The 19,610-nt window shown below is 39.5% G+C and overlaps 2 protein-coding genes across 2 annotated transcripts in view; one reads left to right on the top strand and one right to left on the bottom strand.

Moving 5' to 3' along the window:
* Positions 1-2,965: 2,965 nt before the first annotated feature.
* LOC139454453 (NADH dehydrogenase [ubiquinone] flavoprotein 2, mitochondrial-like) lies at positions 2,966-12,218 on the bottom strand. Its single transcript, XM_071236164.1, has 9 exons — positions 12,126-12,218; positions 10,509-10,568; positions 10,172-10,234; positions 9,579-9,666; positions 9,018-9,117; positions 6,793-6,896; positions 4,967-5,076; positions 4,008-4,084; positions 2,966-3,208 (listed from the first exon to the last, which is right to left on the bottom strand). Exons 1-9 carry the CDS (start codon positions 12,162-12,164, stop codon positions 3,106-3,108), a joined length of 744 nt encoding a protein of 247 aa, XP_071092265.1. The 5' UTR covers positions 12,165-12,218; the 3' UTR covers positions 2,966-3,105.
* A 243-nt stretch (positions 12,219-12,461) lies between these two features.
* Positions 12,462-19,610, top strand: part of LOC139454454 (ankyrin repeat, SAM and basic leucine zipper domain-containing protein 1-like) — a 30,628-nt gene continuing 23,479 nt past the window's right edge. The window contains exons 1-3 of the mRNA XM_071236165.1: positions 12,462-12,874; positions 14,001-14,125; positions 17,676-17,841. Of these exons, the coding sequence (XP_071092266.1) occupies positions 12,583-12,874; positions 14,001-14,125; positions 17,676-17,841 (583 nt within the window). The 5' untranslated portion in view covers positions 12,462-12,582. The remainder of the gene's footprint in view (positions 12,875-14,000; positions 14,126-17,675; positions 17,842-19,610) is intronic.

Raw genomic sequence — 19,610 nt, 5'->3', positions numbered from 1 at the left:
ACATTTAGTCCAAGAAATAAAGTTATATTAAAAATATATGTCTACAAAATCAAAAATAAAATCTAAATGGAGACCAGGACAAGGTTTAATGTCAAAGCTTAGGCAATGTCGACTTGCCAAATCATTCTAGACTTGATTTGGGGCGGTCGGGTAGCCTAGTGGTTAAAGCGTTAGCTCGTCATGCCGAAGACCCGGGTTCGATTCCCGACATGGGTACAATGTGTGAAGCCCATTTCTGGTGTCCCCCGCCGTGATATTGGTGGAATATTGCTAAAAGCGGCGTAAAACGATACTCACTCACTCACTAAACTTGATTTGGATATATTTTTTAACTTTATTCTCTAGGGTCTGGAAGACAGACTACCGATCTCTAGCCAGTGTTCTTTTGTATTTCAGCAACCCATGCTTGCCGTTAAAGGCGACTATGCTTGTCGTAAAAGGCGACTAGCGGGATCGGGTGGTCAGGCTCGCTGACTTGGTTGATGCATGTCATTGATCCCAATTGCGTGGATCGATGCTCATGATATCAATCACTGGATTGTCTGGTCCAGACTCGATTATTTACAGACCGCCGTCATATAGCTGGAATATTGCTGAGTGCGGCGTTAAACAACAAACAAAACAAACCAAACTTATGTTTTTCACCATATGCCTCTTAATAACGCTTATAACTATTGTCCCACTGGGCGAGTCCGGGTTAGTACATGGCTGTCGTAAGAGCGACTAAATGAATCAGGTAGTCACGTTCGATGACTGCGTGCCATCTTACCCTGGATGTGTGGATCTTTGGTCATATTATCAATCACTGATGTGTCTGTTCCAGACTCGATTATTTACAGACTTCAGTCATATAGCTGGAATATTGTCGATTCTTTCATATTACTATGGTTGATATATGTCATGGCATGATATTCATCTGTAAATTTATAATAATCACCTCTAATTGAAAAAGCTGCCGCATCACCGCAGACGGTAACATTTATAGCAAAATACTTCTTTAACAATCAGATCCGGGAAGAGAATAGATCTTCAGCAACCCATGCAAGGAGCGACTATGCTTGTCGTAAAAGGTGACTAACGGGATCGGGTGGTCAGGCTTGATAACTTGGTTGATGCATGTCATGATCCCAATTGCATGGATTGATGCTCATGATGTTAATCACTGGATTGGTCCAGCCCCGATTGTTTACAGACCGCCGTCATAGAGCTGGAATATTGCTGAGTGTGGCGTAAAACAACAAACAAAACTTTATCAGTTCATGTCGGTCGGCATTTTGATATCATGACGTATAAGTTTGGGTTACAAACAGCAGAGCTGTGATTGCTACAATATTTTAAATATGTCTGAGAATATATTTTGGGAAGAACACACGATAGTAATTATCCACTTAGAGTGTATTTTAAGTTCAAAAGACAACGGAGAGCTTGAAACTTGGCGCACGAGCGGAATCACGTCATAATAGTGAAATGCGGTGTGGAACTAAACCTTTCATTTGTTTAGGAGTGTCCACTTCATGCCGGCTCACGAAGCCGACATGTTTTGTGACTATAGTTATATGACTGCCCTTTCAATTACTTCCTCCGCTACTTTGAAGAGGTCCGTCCTCCGGGGTGTAGAGGGTAGAGCGTCAGCCCGGAGTGCGGAAGGTCTGTGGGTCGATCTCAAACTGCGTCATACAACAGGTTAAAAGATGATACCCCTTGTTACCCTGTCTGGCGCTCAGCATTAAGGGGATAAACAAGGACTGGTTGACTCAGAGTCAGTATAGTGCATCTTAGTGGGTTAACCATGTTAGATTGCCGCATGGAATTTCAGTGGGCCAGAACAATAAAACCAACATGCAGGCAGCTGTATGAGTGCATTAATATTGGACTCAATGTTTACTACATTTCACCCCATCTCTTTCATCATATGACCCAGTACTTATGTCCATCTGAAGAAATATTGCAGTGATCATGCAATAACCTTTGAACCGGAAACGGCAGTAGACACTTTCAAAGATACAGGGAAGTTCAGGATATTGAAATTAATGAAGAAATGATGCTAAACATTTCCTGTGTTGTTTTATTCTGTAGTGCATATGTTGGATTCTGAGAACCACCCAATCCTCATCAGTCAGCTGTATGACAAGCAAAGGTTACTGGAGGTTGACTGCTGGGCCAGTGTTGAAACAAATGCCTGCCGGTAGGCCCGTGACAGGTAGATCTGGTGCCGGCCCATAGTTTCAGATTTGTATGGGCCCTTAGGCAGTAAATCTATGTGTCGATTTATTTGTTACAATTTTTATAAATGAGGGCCTGAAGAGTTGAGTCAGGGCCCGCAGCTTCTTAAGTCTGTGGGTCCTGATGGCAGCTTGGCAATTTATTTTATTTCAAACACTGCTGAAGGTTGATTGAAACACTTTATAAATACTTCCAGTTTGCATACACTACCTTCCTCCATCACCAGGGGCGGTCGGGTAGCCTAGTGGTTAAAGCGATCGCTCGTCATGCCGAAGACCTGGGCACAATGTGTGAAGCCCATTTCTGGTGCCCCTGCCATGATATTGCTGGAATATTGCTAAAAGCAGGGTAAAACCAAACTCACTCACTCACTCACTCCTCCATCACCTGTGGAGACATAGGCAGACATGCGGTGTAAAAGTTATGTCTATTTTAGTGAGGTAATTGGGCATGGTGTATAAATGACAGATGTCAAATGGCATGGACATTCACAAACTCTACCATTGCCTGACATTGAAGCAAGGTGTATAGTAGGGCACGCAAGTTTATGTCACGTGGTTGCAGAGAAATATTGATGTCCGAATGCTCTTTGGTGTAAGCGCTGGTTTTCCTCCCACTGGAACAAGTCATCTGCCTGATTCCTCGGTTACAGAGACTACACGACAGATGTCATGGGTGACAGAGGAACATACATACCCCTGAAGTATTGATGCAGATTGAAAAAAAGATCAATGCAACTAGAAAATATTCACAATATTTATTATTTTCTATCATACAATAAACAAACAACTGCCTGTATCTCCTCGATTCAACAGGTTCTGTTGATGGTCGGCAGCTCAGTTTTAATGTCAGTGCACTCCATATCACCATCTACACACCCACTCATAGCCCCTCTTGCAAGCCGAAGCCAGGTCCTTTTGGGGGTTCTGTCAGACTTGTCAGCCCTCCTTTAGGCTCTGAGGAAAAGCGCCAATCCTGTCCACTCCTGCACACAGGCCAAAGTAAGAACCTTGAATCACTGCCATTTCTTCAATGCTTCCGAAGTCGCATAATACAACATTATTTCTTGACCTTGACCTCAATCATAACAACTTCTTAAGATACAACTGCCAAGTCTCAAGTAAATGCACAACACATACAATCATGCTTCACTATAATCTCAAAGATGACCCAGGGATAGATATGGCCACTTCTCTGTTAGTCAAAGGCTAGTGAAAACCTGGGTTGGCTAGTTGTTTTATCCTTAAAGCTAGTTATTTTACAGAAATGTCTTGTCTGAAATGATCAGCAACAAGTTGGACATAATCAATGGTGTCTACCCTTGTGACCTTGACCTTTGATAGATCTAGCATCAACATTTGATGTGGTAGGATTATATTAGGATTATTGGCTGTAGACATGCTAGAGGTAAAATCAAAAAGAGCATTTCTGATTAAATGCAATGTTTTTATACTTACCTGATGCTACACCTATAGCACTGTGTAGTGTCAGGTAAGGTAAAACATGAGCATTTCTGATTAAATGCAATGTTTTTATACTTACCTGAAGCTACACAGTGCTATAGGTGTAGCGTCAGGTAATGTAAAACAATGTTTTTAAAAAGTGCCCCATCCCAGAGAAGTCGTAAACCACAGAGAAATGCACCAATACTTTTTTTTAGGTGTAACTTCAGGGTTTTTTCTGTTTCATGACCTTGACCTTTGATGACATGTGCCCAATAGATCCTCAGGCCATTTTGAGGAGTAATCTCTAATGTCATTAACGTTTGACAGACTTGTACTTACTGAGGCCCTGCCTGCGGCATCTTGCCTGACTTGATTTCATTCAGTATTTTGTCCATGTCAGCAACTGTCAGGTCCTCCTGTAACAAACATAAAAAACAAACTCAGACATATGTCCAGCATACAAGACATGTCAGTATCATTTGCGTGTGTTTGCGTGCATGTATGTCTTAACCCAACACTCAGCATTATTGCAGCTATATGACAGCGGCCTGTAGGTGATCAAATCTGGACCACACAATCCAGTGATTGAAATTGTGAGCAACTATCCACGCCCTACAATGACATGCCATCCACTAAGTCACCTCTCGTGACCTACATAGGTTGTCAGGGACCAATTCTAACCCAGAATCCCCACAGGGACCTGCTACCATTGACTACAGCAACATTTCCAATGATAGAAACTAACTGTTTTCATAAACTAGTCCTTATAATGATAACATATAGCAAAACCCTTAATAATTGCAAATTTCTACCAGTCCTTATGACACCTCAAATATTGGGCAGTTTGGCAAGGACTGTAGGACTAGTGCCAATTTCTAATGCTGATTTTATTACATGCATATACTGTAGATTAACTCAAACTGAAATATTGTGAAAACAATGCCAAATCCTAATCACTAATCACATTAAAGAAAACATGATGACAACTTTGTCTGATTATCTATAGCAAATTGTGACACCCTGCAAAATATGGTAGTAATTGGTCCAGTGACAATCCAATCACGCTTATGTAGCGGCCATAAAATTTCCAAGTCCCGTGATGGGATTCGTACCACAGACCTTCTGATCAGAGGTCGGACGCCTTGTCCATATGACCAAAGAGGTTAATCCCGTCAGCAAGCTGATAAGGTAAGGATGTCATCTGTGGGATGACTCCACGCCCTGCTACACTTATATCAGGCTTTTTAGTACAACATTATACAGCCACTAGAAGAGTCACTTCTCTGCCACCCACGTACATAGTAGTTATCGTTGATCTGTACCATGGGAGCGTTGATACAGGCTCCGAGACACTCCACCTCCATCAGAGAGAACATCCCATCTTTAGTTGTCTGACCAACATCGATACCTGCAGGTACATGGATAACACATGTGTTGGGGGTTGTACACTGACGTCAGTATATATTCCACATGAAGTGATCTTAGCGCTACCATAAAGTTACAATCACTTTTAGTAGTGTAACGATACATCAAACTATTGATTGATTGCAATTGCTTGTCTCACGATAGTACACTATCGATTGCAACTTGAAACAATCGATACTATTGGCGATAGTTTGTCTAACTATCGATAGTTTCAATAGTTAATTTGTTTGGTACATTTACTTTCTTAAAAAAACATAGAAACAACTCCTATGATCATCTAACCTCTGTCGTGCTTTCCTTTTGATTGCACTACTTTGTCTGCTTGATTTAGAATTACGTCCCTTAGCTACTCGTCGCTAGGCAACATTGACAAGATGGCGGACGCCACATGTCAGTTTTTGTCAACTTTGTTTCCTAATTGATATGTTGAATTGCATTTAGTCATTCAGTGAATGCCAATGTGACAATTAGTTTGACAGTTAGTATAGTCAAATTCTAGTCATTCAATCACATTCATTCACATTGGTGCTAAAACACTGCAGTAACCTAAGACTTTACAAGTTACATGAAGTGAAATTTTGTATTAAAATGTTTTTGAGAGGTCAATTTGAACTTGTTTTCTTCTCATTTCTTGTTTTCTTTACAAATAGTATCAGAAAGTTATAATTATTTTGATGGTGTCAATCAAAATGCTGAAATATATGCTGCTAAGCCTGCTATAATTGCAAGTGAAAACTATCGCAATAGTATCGCAATAGTAGGGCCACTATCGCAATAGTATCGCAATAGTAAAAAATGCCTCAATAGTCACCCGGTGACTCACCCCTAATCTGATTTCAATGAGATTGCAATTGAGCTTATAGATTCCAAACCCAAAAACATTCTGCTGAACGTACCTTATTTTTCACCATACAAAACCTGTGCATACAATAGATAAGGTCTCTTTCTTCCTGTTAGTTGGTTTACAGATTCTCTTTCGAAACTTGGACATTAGTGGTCAAAAAAAGAAGAAAACAAAACAAAAACTACCCCACACTTTCAAATTACTTTTTAGTCTTTTGTGTTATGTAAACATATGGTCAGTAGGTAATAAAATAAATAAATTATAATTCAATGTCATGATAGCCAAGACCCTGACCAATTATTTAAAAATGCTGTCAATTTGAGTTTACTATCTTGTGTGTGGGCATGCATGACAACAATTTGTGATATACGTTATTGCTGAATGGGGCTATAAGACACGGTGGTATTTTGATTTATTTTCTTCTTTCCTCATTTATCGTTTTTGTTTTAATTAGTTTACGGACCGTTAACATGGTTAAACTGTAACACAAGACAGTAGACATGACAGACTTATCCAACATTCCACACACGGCAACATGTTTGTGATACTCAGAAATTCTCCATATCATATTTTTCACATATAGGTCACAATATGATACGTACTTATTGTGATATGTATCATATCGTGACCTATATATTGTGATACATATTTGAATCATGACCTTGCAGTATCATTTCACCCATAGAAACAGTACACTGGATAATTGAAGATGAGTATTCGTGTATACTGTTTTCATGAGAAAAGTTTTAAGTATTCTTACACAGCCATATTGACATACACACATATTGTATCACATGTAAAGAGAGAAGGCACAATACAATATGTCCCACAGCCTGCAGGTATATAGAAATTTACCTAAATTTTTCTTGATACATTCTAAAATGACATCAGACCCGACTCCTCCAAGCTGGCAGGGTGTTGTGGTGCAGATCTGCACAAAGTACTTGCCGACAGGCTCCCTTGGGAAATATAAAGCATTCATTATTATATAATTAAATTTTCGTTGTGTTCATGGAAATTCCTGCATTCTGATTAGCTGAATTGGTCACGTGTTATTGCATTCATTTCCCAATGAATGTAAAAAATTAAGCCAGGCCCACCGCTGCGCACTACTTTTATTACTGCGGAATGTCGGGGAATCCCAATATTACAGTCGAGGGAATTCCCTTTCTGCTCACGTGTATCGTCATTCACAGGACATTTAGCGACTTTCATGCATATTCATTGTCCAATCTACCCTTTGAAACCGAAGGCCGAGAATGAATGAAACAGCAAACGTGCAGGCTCGCTCGCCAGTTTTTTTTCCCGCTCGCCTCGGTTCAACTTTCATGTCTTCGCGTTTCATTTCTAACTAGCATTTTTTCCAACTGTTTTACCGTAATCAGAGAAGTAATGTTTGAATCACGCAGTAAATGACCATGTTATTTGAAACAGCCGCCTTCTCTCGGACATATTTCTTCCGGTTCGTTACAGTCTGACTGTTGCAAGTCTTTTCGCCTCTTGCCTTAATTGACAGGTCAAATGAACATTGTTTTAATCCCACTCTCCGTTGATTGGCTACTGACTGTGTAGGCGTGTCAAGTTATGTGCATAAATTAAACGATCACCTGATTCATGTCACGCCACTGTATGTATTCCTACACCTGTAATGTTCATCAATGCCGTCATTTTTGTCTGTTTTGATATATGCAACTGTTTGGGGTTAAACTATTGTAGATAAAACATGTTTTACGTTGTTGAATTTAATTATAAGCATTGACTGTGTATTTTTTCGGTTCATTGAGGTATGAATCGAAAAACCGATGTGCAAACTTTTGTAAGAATCCGCTACGCAGATTCATACAGTTTGCAATCGGTTTTTCGATTCATACCTCAATGAACCGAAAAAAATACACAGTCAATCCTTAAATGCACTAAAGCGCGAAATAGTGAGTTAGGTTTAACGCCGCTTCTAACAGTATTCCAGTCATATCACAGCGTGTCAGCTTAATGTGGGAGGAAAGCCCGAAGTGATGCAGGTCTCAGACATTTACCACTTCGGTGAAACCCACGAGCACGGGTAAGGTGCTGACAAACCTAGAAACATAACTGGGGTGAACCGGGATTCAAACTCACAATCATAGGTTTCTGGCGTGCCCAAGGGACGCAACTCTGCACAGCGAATCGCGGCACCTTAGACGACTGGGCCACCCGTGCCCCCTGAACTAAAGATGTTCATTTGATACATGATAATTTTCCTTATAACACATGATGAATCATTAGAAGATAATCTGGATCAAGTGACAGACTACAGCATGTACACCTAACACAAAACAAAGGGTGGCTCATTGATGGTTGGAGGTGAGGTGAAATGGGGTTTAACGTCGCGTCCAAGATTATTGCACTTATATAGCGACGTGCATGCACATGTATGTGTGTGTGTGGCTGCTTGTACTAGTCTGGACTGATGCCGATTTATAGTGCTAGCCCACTGAGATACCATGCCGCAGTTTAACATGAATACCCCACTCAGACACAGTATACGGACTCCGAGCCGACCAGTCCTTGTTGTAGCCCCTTAATGCCGAGCGCCATACAGGGTAACAACAAGTACCATCTTTTAACGTCTTTTGGTATGACATGGTCGGGGATCGAACCCAGGACCTTCCACTCTCTGGGCGGACGCTCTACCACGAAGGCGGTCCATTGATGGTTGGATCAGGTATTGGGACCAAAAAGATCTTCACATTATGCTATCTCACACTGCATTGACACTAATGACAGTTACACCAGCCTGTTCGCGATAAGAAAGAGAATGATGTGGCAGGTGATCAGGTCACTTAAGGTCAGGTCACATGGGATTGCAGTGGTGCATGTACCATTGTTGAGATGGTGACCATGTGATGTGACTGGGTGTAATGGGTTTTTTAGGCTAGAATCTTTGTTTTAGGACGTTTCCACACCAGGATCAAAAGAAGAAGGAGAAATGCATAGTGTGCAATTTAGTTTCAAAATAATGACATTGTGGGCAAATGAAGAAATAACTTCACCTATATAGCAACCTCAACTGTTAAACATGGTGTAGAATGTAGCAACCTCACCTGTTAAACATGGTGTAGAATGTAGCAACCTCATAAACTCTCATCCGTGGCATTTTCAACATTTCAGCCACTGTGTGCATGGCAGATATAGGGAGCCAGCCTGGAACACAACGTTGTAGACACAAATATCATGATAGAACCTTTCCCACGGTCTTCTACTCTTCATTATGATATGCCTTTAACTTGCCTATTCTCAAGGGACAAAATTCTGTCCTATTATTACCATTACCATAGCATTTTTTTCTTAAAAATCTTTTCAATGAATTTGTGTTTCACTTGTCATGCTTGTGTCTGAAACTTATATTACATGTGTGCCATATGATTACTGGAATGTATCAACATGATCAATGTTCATCACATTTGTCAAAAAGGCAACCCTTGATAAAACATGCTCAATATGATATTGGCCTATGTTAAATTTAGTAGATTGAAAGGTTCTTGTTAATTGCTCTTTTCTTATCTCTTGATAGTTGATACCATAAATTGTTAAAACACATAGGGGATCTCAGGCATAAGTCAAATGTATGCTTATTGAGCAAAGGGGCATAACTCTGCAATTACCATGTTGCCTCTGGGCCAGGTCCAGCATGGGAATCACTGCAGCGGATTCATGACCTTCAGGGTAGTTGGCAATTATGACATTGCACCTCTGCCATGATAATATACAAATTTAGACTTTATATGAGCATTATAAGTTGTTAATAGACCCGTAAAAAGGAATAATGTCTGAAGACAAAGTTTATGGCCGATATTGCTCTTTTTTTAGCCTCTTTTCATGCTTATAAATAGAGACAAGAGCAGATTCAACATATGAAACAATGACATTAGGAGGTTCCGACCCTTAGAAACATTTCCAAGAAACTGATGTGATAACATAATTAACCAATCATCATCAACACTAATAGTTTGTTATCAAACAGTATTGAGTTTAATCTAAATCTTGATACTAATGAGTAAGTGAATATTGTTTTTGCGCCGCTTTTAGCAATATTCCAGCAATATCATGGCGGGGGACACCAGAAATGGGCTTCACACATTGCACCCATGTCGGGAATCAAACCCGGGTCTTCGGCGTGACAAGCAAACGCTTCAAGCACTAGGCTACCTGACCACCTTTTGATACTAATGATAGAACCATTTCTGTAATAACTTACATCTATATTCTCTTGTGAGAATTCAAACTTGATATCAGGATTGTTGATGGGTGTATCCCGGTGCTGCAACAAATAGACTATCAGGGTTAGGCCACTCATCACTTAGTCCTCATTGTCCTGAGACTACAGATAAAATGTAATAGTTTTGATCTTATTGGTATGGTTAGACAAAATTCTTATTGAGAAAGTAGGCATCGCAATGATGTATACTGCTTATGAAAAAGAATTCCTCCCATGTGATCTCATTTGCATATTTTATTATTACCACATTGATTTACTGTGTGGATAACATGATCCATTATGTTATAACAACCATGGTTACCTAATGTAAACTCACCACAAATAAATGATCACTGCATGCTGGAGCAGCTCGGTGAAAGCTTCTGACCTGCTGGCTCTGAATGTGAAAATCATGTACATTGTCATCATGGTCATCCATCAACTCACTTAGCGGTTGTTTATCATGTTTATCATGTCTATATCAATTGCTTTGTCATGATAGTGAAATGTGCATGGAACAACATGATAAGCGATAAAATAAAATGAATGAAAACCATTCTTGTTATAATCATAGAAGATTTATCTCCAGCAAATAACATATAATAACAAGATATTGTTAACTCCTCTGTGATGAGGTCAGTGGTCATGGCATGGTTTATGTGTGCCAAAAAACCATGCGAAATACAACATGAACAATAAACCCATTTCTCGTAATTCATTTCAATCCTTTCTTGAATCCTTGATGTTCTTTAGATAATATTATATCAGAAAATGATCATGCAGTGGTCTTCAACATTTTTATCATATGTTTTCATAGTATTGTTTTCTGTTTGTACTCCTATAACCATAAATGACCAGGTTACCTCACACTTATCATGCTAAAATAGAGATAGGTGAACTTGAAATGTACATTCTCCGGCCATTCGAACAACCCTTGCTTAGAGGTCAACATTTTAATCACACTCTTTGAAGTAGGACTGTCATTATACACCTTGGTGCAATACAGTACTTATCTTTATAGTCATAATAGTAATGTCATGATACAATACATGAGTGAGTATAGTTTTATGCCGCTTTTAGCAGTATTCCAGCAATATCATGGCAGGGGACACCAGAAATGGGCTTTACACATTGTACCCATATGGGGAATCAAACCCGGGTCTTTGGAGTGATGACTGAATATGAAAGGATAATATTCCATCAACGAGAAGGAAAAGAAATTCAACCGAAACATATTTAGCAGGTTTTACTTAGTTACTGAAACAGTGTGGCTACCTGTAAATACCACTTGTAGCACTTGGATGTCCTCTCCAGACATATTAAGGGTTAAAGGGACAGTATGTTAAACGTTCAGTATGTTTTAAAATCAGGCATAAAATAATGACGTCACATGCAACATTCAATTCTCAAATCAAAACAATTGAGCTCTGCACAGCAAAGCAGACAATGAAGCGATATGCAGAGTAAACAGGCTTGTTTTTTAATAGGGGCAAATTGAAGACCTTCCAATACATGTATAACACTTGAGTATTTGAATGCCTTTTAATATTGCATGTATACATAGGCTTTTGGTAGTGTTGCATTAGGGAGTACTGTACTTTACTGGCCTAACTTTTTCTGATTCCAAGGGGTGCTCATCGGAAAGGGGATCCAAGGGTTCATATAGAGATTGGGTAACAACCCCTAAAATGCCCAAATAACTACACCCGACATACCGCAGTCTTGTCAAAAATGATTATGGTAAGATGCACTGTAACTTTTCATGAAAGCGGTTTCCTTGTATACATGACAAATCAATGCACCAATTCGAAAAACATGTCTATCGGTAGAAAATACTCCTAGACTCGTACGTGTAGTTTAAAACGACATTGTCCATTCCCTTTAACCTATTTGATGGGAAAAACTGCATAGCTCATGCGAAACAGTTGCAATTTGTATCTCTGCGATTACTTACAACAGATGAAACTACTCTTCTGCAAGCTGCAGCAAACATGATGTCCTTCCAAAACACGACCTCCAAACTTTACGTAAATTCCGGACACTTCCGTTCAGTGTGTACCGGGGCAAAATATCGACTTAGTTTTACTCGATAAAATTGTCACGACTCTTTCTTTTTTTATAAAACAAAAACGAAAAAGACACGCCGTTAGTTTCAGAAATATATGTGTTAATACATGTATGTTTTTTAACCTCTGAGTTACTAAAAACTATTTGATAGATCCATTCATATTTTGAGTGCGGTATGTCCACAGCTATGGTCACACATAAACAATATGGCCGACTTCTAGGATTGAACAGCAGAAAGAAGAATTTCATCTTTGATTTAGATCGGAAAACATGTCTTAGAGACGTAACAATTGATTCATTGTAGAGATATAAATATCTGAAATTGGTGATAGAGGAAAACATGAATGCTAGGTATTTATTTATTGAATTGCGCCTGTATTAGACCTCCACTTGGCAGTTGCCGATCGTTTCTGTGCAGTGACCTTTTCACAATGGCGAACAAAGCAAGAAGCAGATCTCAATTTTCGAGTCGGGATAGAAACACTTATACTATTCATGTGAAAATTGAGGCCACAGATGAAGTATTTCCGCTGAAGAATGTTTACAGTGACATGAAAATATCTGAATTGAAGGATTACATGGAATTTGCCACAGGGATACCAATAAATATGCAAAGGATAAGTTACCTTGATGAAGGTAAGAAAATATTCTAGATTATCCTGATATCATCAATGTATCATCTCAGATAAGCCTTTGTAAAAGGTTTTGAATATGATGTGATACACATAATATTTTAAAGTGATCAAATAATCATGGGAGTCATGTACTTTGCCTATCCCCCTATCCATGCCCCTGACACCCAATCTATCAAACCTTATGATGAGGAGGTGGTGGTAAAACCCCCATCACCATGTTCACAACCCTATAACGTCCTTGTCATCACGGTCATAAGACATGAATTGAAAAATTATCAAACAACATATACAGTACAGAAAGATGGGAACCGGAAAAAGTACATTCTACACATAATCATCATCTTTGACTATGAGGAAGCAGGATTAAGTAAAAATGTTGAGATGGTATTAGTCAATGCTGTTAGACATGGCAGACAATACTAGAGATGACCAAATCAACATTGTAAATGCCTTCCACGATTTAATATGTTGTTAGTGTAATAAGCATTCCCAGTTTGAGGCTGCCCAGTGACAGTAGAGTTCACTGGCCTTGAAGAGTTCAGTTTGGAAAATGGTTTGAATCCCAGACTCTGACTTGCATCACCAAGATCACTTTGAGTTGTGTTTTATAAAAATTAATACAGTGGGATTTGACTGTGAATCAGCAGGCTAGGACACTCCTGTCAAGCTCCGTGTTTCGGTTCATGAATCAGACATCAGGGGAAATAATGATATAAGGGCATTGGACCCAACAACGATGCATCAGAAACAATTGACTACACGCACACAGTTTCCAGTCATCATGGTCATACTGATATAGAACGTATGGGATTTTTAAATGTCCCTTGAACCAGACAAGTACACTTGCTTACTAAATTACCCAATTTCCTACATGTGATTTAACAGTTATTAGTTGCATCCCTTTTCAGTACCAGTGTTGGCTTTACTTAAGTCACTGTCAGTTTTTATCTCTATCAGCACCTTGTTTAGCAAACCCTAGAAAGATTATCTTGTAGTAGAAAAAGCCAATAATTTTAGCATGTTAAGCTTTAAATCTTTAAATTGCAGGTGATTCCACATGACATGTTCCGAGTAGTGGACTCAAAGATGGCACTGACTACTCTACTTGCTTCAATATTATGTTGTAGGAGACTTGCTAGAACACATGGATATACGATCTAACGACATTGTACCTGGAGCGACACTTCTGTTGAGGGTGTGGTCTCAGTGGAGAGATTTACTGGAAGCAGTAGCAGCAAATGATGACGAATGGGTAAGAAACTGTGAGTGAGTTGGGTTAAACGCCGCTTTAAACAATATTCTAGTCATGTCACGGCGTGTCAGCTTAGTGTGGGAGGAATGCCTGAAGTGATGCAGTTCTCACACATTTACCACTTCGGTGAAACCCACGAGGATGAGCATGGTGCTGACAAACCTAGAAACATAATGGGTGTGAACCAGGATTGGAACCCACAATCATAGTTTTTTGGCGTTCCCAAGGGATGCAGCTCTTCAAAATCAATTGCGGTACTTTAATGAATGGGCCATCCGGGCCCCCAAGAAAATGTGAAGAACAGTTCAACACTTATCATTTCTTATTAATATTATGATTACTAAAACCAAGTTTAAGGCCAGACACGGCACCTTAAATTGACATAATTGCTTCAATATGTCAAAATCGAGATTTTGATTTTTTTCGCATATATAATACATGTACTTTGTGATGCAACATGTTTTTTACGATATTGTGTATATTTACTGAATAAAAAACGTTATTTAAATCATAATGTGTGGTATTGTTTTTAAATATGATCGTAATCAATGTGGAAAACCCTGAACTTTCACCCATGACAACGCCCCCGCAGCTGTAACGAACCCCTTCATGTTATACATCGATAGAAAGCTGATCGTTTCCGCCATCTTTCTGTGCAAAAACATTCTAAAAATAGATATTCCACGTGAGGCTATCGTCGGTTTTTCCCGCGAGTCAATCGTACGTAAATTACCATTTAAGGAGAAATATCCCGTAATGCAACATTCGGGAATATTCGTTCGATCCAAATAAAGTAAAACGTATCCCACAATGCAACATTCGGCTTAGCAACAAAACACCGGTCTTTTCCGGTAGGTATACAAAATGGCGGCTGCTTTGCGAAAGATTGACAGGCAAACATCGTTTTTGATATTTTCTTAACTGAAAATTGTTGTATTTTTTTAAAATGAGGTCAAAACACGTGTCACAACACGCCAATGGTTAGAATAGGAGGCGAAGGGCAAGTCAGTTGAAGCAGGCACGTTCGAAATGCGGTGTTAGAGTTACGACCCGTGTTGACAGCGCGATCATCCCCGTGTCAGATTCTGACAGCTTGGACGTTTTAGATGCATCGGAATCATCCGGGGACCACGCCGTTGGGGAAAACATGCCCGTTGGAGACAATGAAGGTGAGAATTCTTTTTTATTGAATGCAACTTCACGCAGCGACATAAAACTATCAAAATTTAAAGCTGCTGAAAATATCAAATCTCCCGTGCTTGACAATGATGAACCAAAACCTCAATGGATGTCTATTGACATGAGACAAATGAATTTTTTTTTTCAAGAGATTGAATGCCTATCATGTCACGAACAGGGGTCTTTTGTTGTTTGAAAAGAGTGACAATTTTGATAGATTTGGATTTGCTGTAAACGTTATGTTGACATGTCAAAACTGTCAGATGTGTGTTGCAAAAAATTACACTTCACAAAGGTCAGGTAATCAATCTGGTACCAATCCCTTTCAGGTCAATGACAGTTTTATGCTCTGTCAGAGGTAGGACTTGGTCATGCTGCAATGAAACGGTTTTGTCTGTTTTTTGGAATGGAAGGTCTCCATCCTAAGACATTACAACAAAAACAAAACATTCTTTCACAGGTTGTTGTTGAAAATACTAAGGAAGTTTTGTCAACATCAGACATTGTCTCGATGCAGAAATTGCAGAAAAGATGGTACCTGTGTATCAAAGAATGTCTGATGAAAACCTCCTTAAGAGGATGGTGAAAGGCAAGACACAGAATGCTAATGAATGCGTGCATTCCGTGATCTAGTCCCGTTGTCCGAAGACCGTCTTTTTGGGTGCAAGGCGGTTGCATCGGGCAGTGGCGTCTGCAATAGCTTCGTTCAATGAGGGTACATGTCACATTACTCAGGTAATGAACAAGCTTGCAATAGAAGCTAATGAAATAACAGCAACTTCTATTGAAAGACTTGATAATGTGAGAACCCTCAAAGCAAGGAAACAAAGCCAGGAGACATCTAAGATAGAACGTAGTGCAAAGTGGGAGGCTAAAAAAAAGGGACCGAGTTCATGTTGAGGCAGCTGAAGGCTTGTTGTATGGTGCTGGGGAGTTTTAAGTCCTGTTATTTCTTTGTACATGCATTGTTTTATGTATCTTGAATACATCCCATCAGTAAACTAAGATTTTGTAACTGTTTAATAGGTGCTGAAGGAAGAAAACCATATACAAACTTATTTCCTCATTTTCTCCATTAACGTCATTTTGGATCTTAGTGAACATAGATCTCAACCGTTATTGGCCCGATTTGGATGAAATTTAGTGTACATATAGGCAGAGGATTACTTTACGCAATAACAGAGAGACTTTTTGAAATTTGTTGGCCATTTTGATTTTAAAAAATAAATTATGGGTAAAAATCAACCTAAAAAATGGGAAATTTTGAAAAAATATTTTAAAAATATATGCCAGTCTTTTTTTAATTTTTCTTTCTGTCATTGCACCCAACACCATACAAGCTTTGTTATACAACTGAAATTTTATAAATATCTTTATTGGTCTTAGAGAAAAACTGAATCTAATTTCCATCTTTTTCAGGCTTGCGGCGGCCATCTTGGATGTTTCCATGGCAACCGGTGGCAACATCACCTGGAAAAGACTCTATTTCAATTGTTAATATGTATACCTCAAAGTTGTAACCAATTAAAACTAACAAATACTTGTGAAGCATTTTGTCAACTGTAAGGTGCAGTGTCTGGCCTTAAGACCACAATGGTATTAAAAATTAAAAGGTATGATTTGATATGATTTGATATTCAATATGATCAAATTTCAATGATATACACAATGTTTGTTTTAAGTGTACTAGTTTGCAGTTGGACATCTGTAAACAAGGTAACAGTGCTACAGTAGCAGCTTGCAGGGATGTGAAATCTCTGCGTAAACGTGGAAAATCACGTTTTTTAAAACAGTCGTCCTCGGGAAAAATCATCTTCCTCGTAAAAATGTAATCAAAGATTTAAAAAAAAACACTCAGAAAAATGTTATCGAAAACCGGACAACCGTCACGAATTGTCCTGTTTTCGGTCAGAGCTTTCAGCAGCATCATATGTTTTCGGACATCATATGTTTTCTATCACGAATACTTGCACTATAACGTGGGGTGTGGCGTCACACAGAAATGGTAAATACTCAGATGATAGCTTGTTTTTCAGATAAAGTTGTCTTTTAGCCTATAAGTGAATGAGATGTTTTACAGTTGTTCATGTGATAAGCGAGAAAACTATGAATGTTTCTTCAGCGTCCGAAAACCCATAAGACGGGGATATATGTTGTATTTATGTCTTATGTTTGCAATGGAGTTTTGTTTTTTTTCAACAAAAGGTAAGTAAGTACAAGGTATGCTTTTTGTCAATATTCTTCAACATGGGGAAAGGGTCAGACATTACACGCTTGTGACAGTTGTCCTTGTGTCTGGGGTATAGGGGTGAAGTTTATGGCAGTATTATATATATAGTATCTATCAGATGGTTATTTGTTTTTTGAACAGGTCTTCAGTCTGGGTGTGACTCATCCGAGTGATTATAAGACACCCAACAGTGAGTACATGATAAAGAGATCTCGAAGAGCTTGGTACGAGGAGAGAGCTTTTGTTGCCCTCTGCATAGCTGCCCACAGAGGCCATGACAAGCTGTGTGCCAAGCTGATCCAAGCAGGTCTGTATTGCCACATCCACGTTACCCATTCTATTAAAACAGAAATACCTATCTGTGTTTGAAATTAAGCATGAAAGTGAAGAGGTCCTTGTTGAAAGAATATTGAAAGACTGTTGAAAGACTGTTGAAAGACTGTTGAAAGACTAATGTTCAGGGTCCTTGGGAGAAAACCTTTAGCCTTTAGGCTTTAGGACCCTAGCACCCCCTTTTACAAATGTTTAATTAGGAGATAAACCAAAAGTGTTTGAAAATTAGATTAATGTTAGACAAAATTGATATTCTCCTAATTTCATTTAAAACTGAACGTGTAATAAGACTTACAGTCAAAGCTCCGACTGTCCTGTCCCGCTGTTCATTCAGCCCATGCAAAATGTTATACATGTCATGGTGTCCAGCGAAGTGTGCCACATGTTGCCAGTCTGTAGATGTAAGTTGGTCACTGCGGTCATCCTCGGACTCCCATTTTCATGCCTAGGATCCACCCAAACTATTCTGAACACACAGGACACAAAACTAGTTAGACCCTGATTCTTCAGACATATAACAAAGTGTAGGGGGTGTTTTGATCGTCCTAATTCTTTCAGTTTTTTTAACTTATCCTGCATTACTCCTTAATGCCTTTACTGTCGATTTTTGACAGAAAGACGAGGCTGTGTGAGGTCCAGCTGAAGAAGTTGTTCCAACTTGTGTGGAAATTTCCATCACAACAGTGCCCACATGTCTACAGAAGTGATGAGGTCAGGTATCTTCATATTACTGCTTGTCACCTAGACTGTCCTGTATACTAAGGTGTCCAGCTTTGTAACTGGCATTCCTTTGATTGCTGATGTATTCAGCTTTTATTGTGAATTTTGTGACTCTTATCCACTCTTGTGTCTTCACATATTTTCATATATTTTTGCTGCCGCATCAATATTGGTGTGATGATGGCTACAGGTCACTGTAAAATCATGTACTGGTACTTTGAAGTTAAATGTCTTTGGAGGAGTCTCTCGACAGAGGTAGCGCCAACCTCATGCCTGTTCGTAGATACCTCTCTACAGGGTTGGAGGTCCAGACAACCACAGCGCTGTGTTCCGATGATCAGCGCACAGGGCATATAAACAACTTGGAACTGGAAGTGCTCATTCTGGCGATATTCTACTAGCAGAATTGTCCCCAGAACGCCCAGTGGTTTGGTGTCTGCGCAACCAGGGGACAACAAGTGGGATTCCTTGATTTCTTTTGCAAGGAGAAACATCAGGATCCTGCTTCAGTGTCTTCTCAATTCTTAGCTGAATTCCTTCTGTTCCTGTGCAGCTAATGACAACTCAAGGGCAGCACCATCACTACCTACTTGCTGACCATTAACTCGTTGTTGGCAGTTCTGGAGGATTGTAACATGACCATGATACCAAACTGCAAGCTTTGCTGCGCTCTTTCAGATCTCCTGCATGGGATCTGGACATGGTTCTTAGGTTTCTGCATGGTCCTCCATTTGAGCCTATCCACTCAGCTTCTTCTTTAACCTCACCAAGTAAACGTTTTTTCCTCTTGGCTCTGGCTATGGTGGCAAGGGTTAGCATGCTGCACATCACCTAGGTGCGATTTGAACACAGGGTGCAGGGAACCATTCACCTTGGGCTGTACTGGGACTCCTTTGCAAAGAATTAATACCCAGAACATCCTGACATGTACGTCACCATCCCACCACTCTCCTCGATTATGGGTGTTGAAGATGAGGTGGAACTCCTGTGCGCAGTTCATGCACTGTAGGTTTTCATCCGCAG

This window comes from Haliotis cracherodii, unplaced genomic scaffold (genome assembly GCF_022045235.1).
Source record: "Haliotis cracherodii isolate W230 unplaced genomic scaffold, xgHalCrac1.p SCAF_10, whole genome shotgun sequence".
Lineage (NCBI taxonomy): Eukaryota > Metazoa > Mollusca > Gastropoda > Lepetellida > Haliotidae > Haliotis > Haliotis cracherodii.
This window is presented reverse-complemented; position numbering and strand designations above follow the sequence as displayed.

Excerpts from the sequence above, each read along its gene's own strand:
- LOC139454453 (XM_071236164.1), bottom strand. The coding sequence starts at position 12,164 with ATGTTTGCTGCAGCTTGCAGAAGAGTAGTTTCATCTGTT. Across the intron at positions 10,569-12,125 it reads GAAGAGTAGTTTCATCTGTT|AGCCAGCAGGTCAGAAGCTT; the intron begins GTAAGTAATCGC and ends TTTCACATTCAG. Across the intron at positions 9,118-9,578 it reads CCTGGCCCAGAGGCAACATG|GCTGGCTCCCTATATCTGCC; the intron begins GTAATTGCAGAG and ends GTTGTGTTCCAG.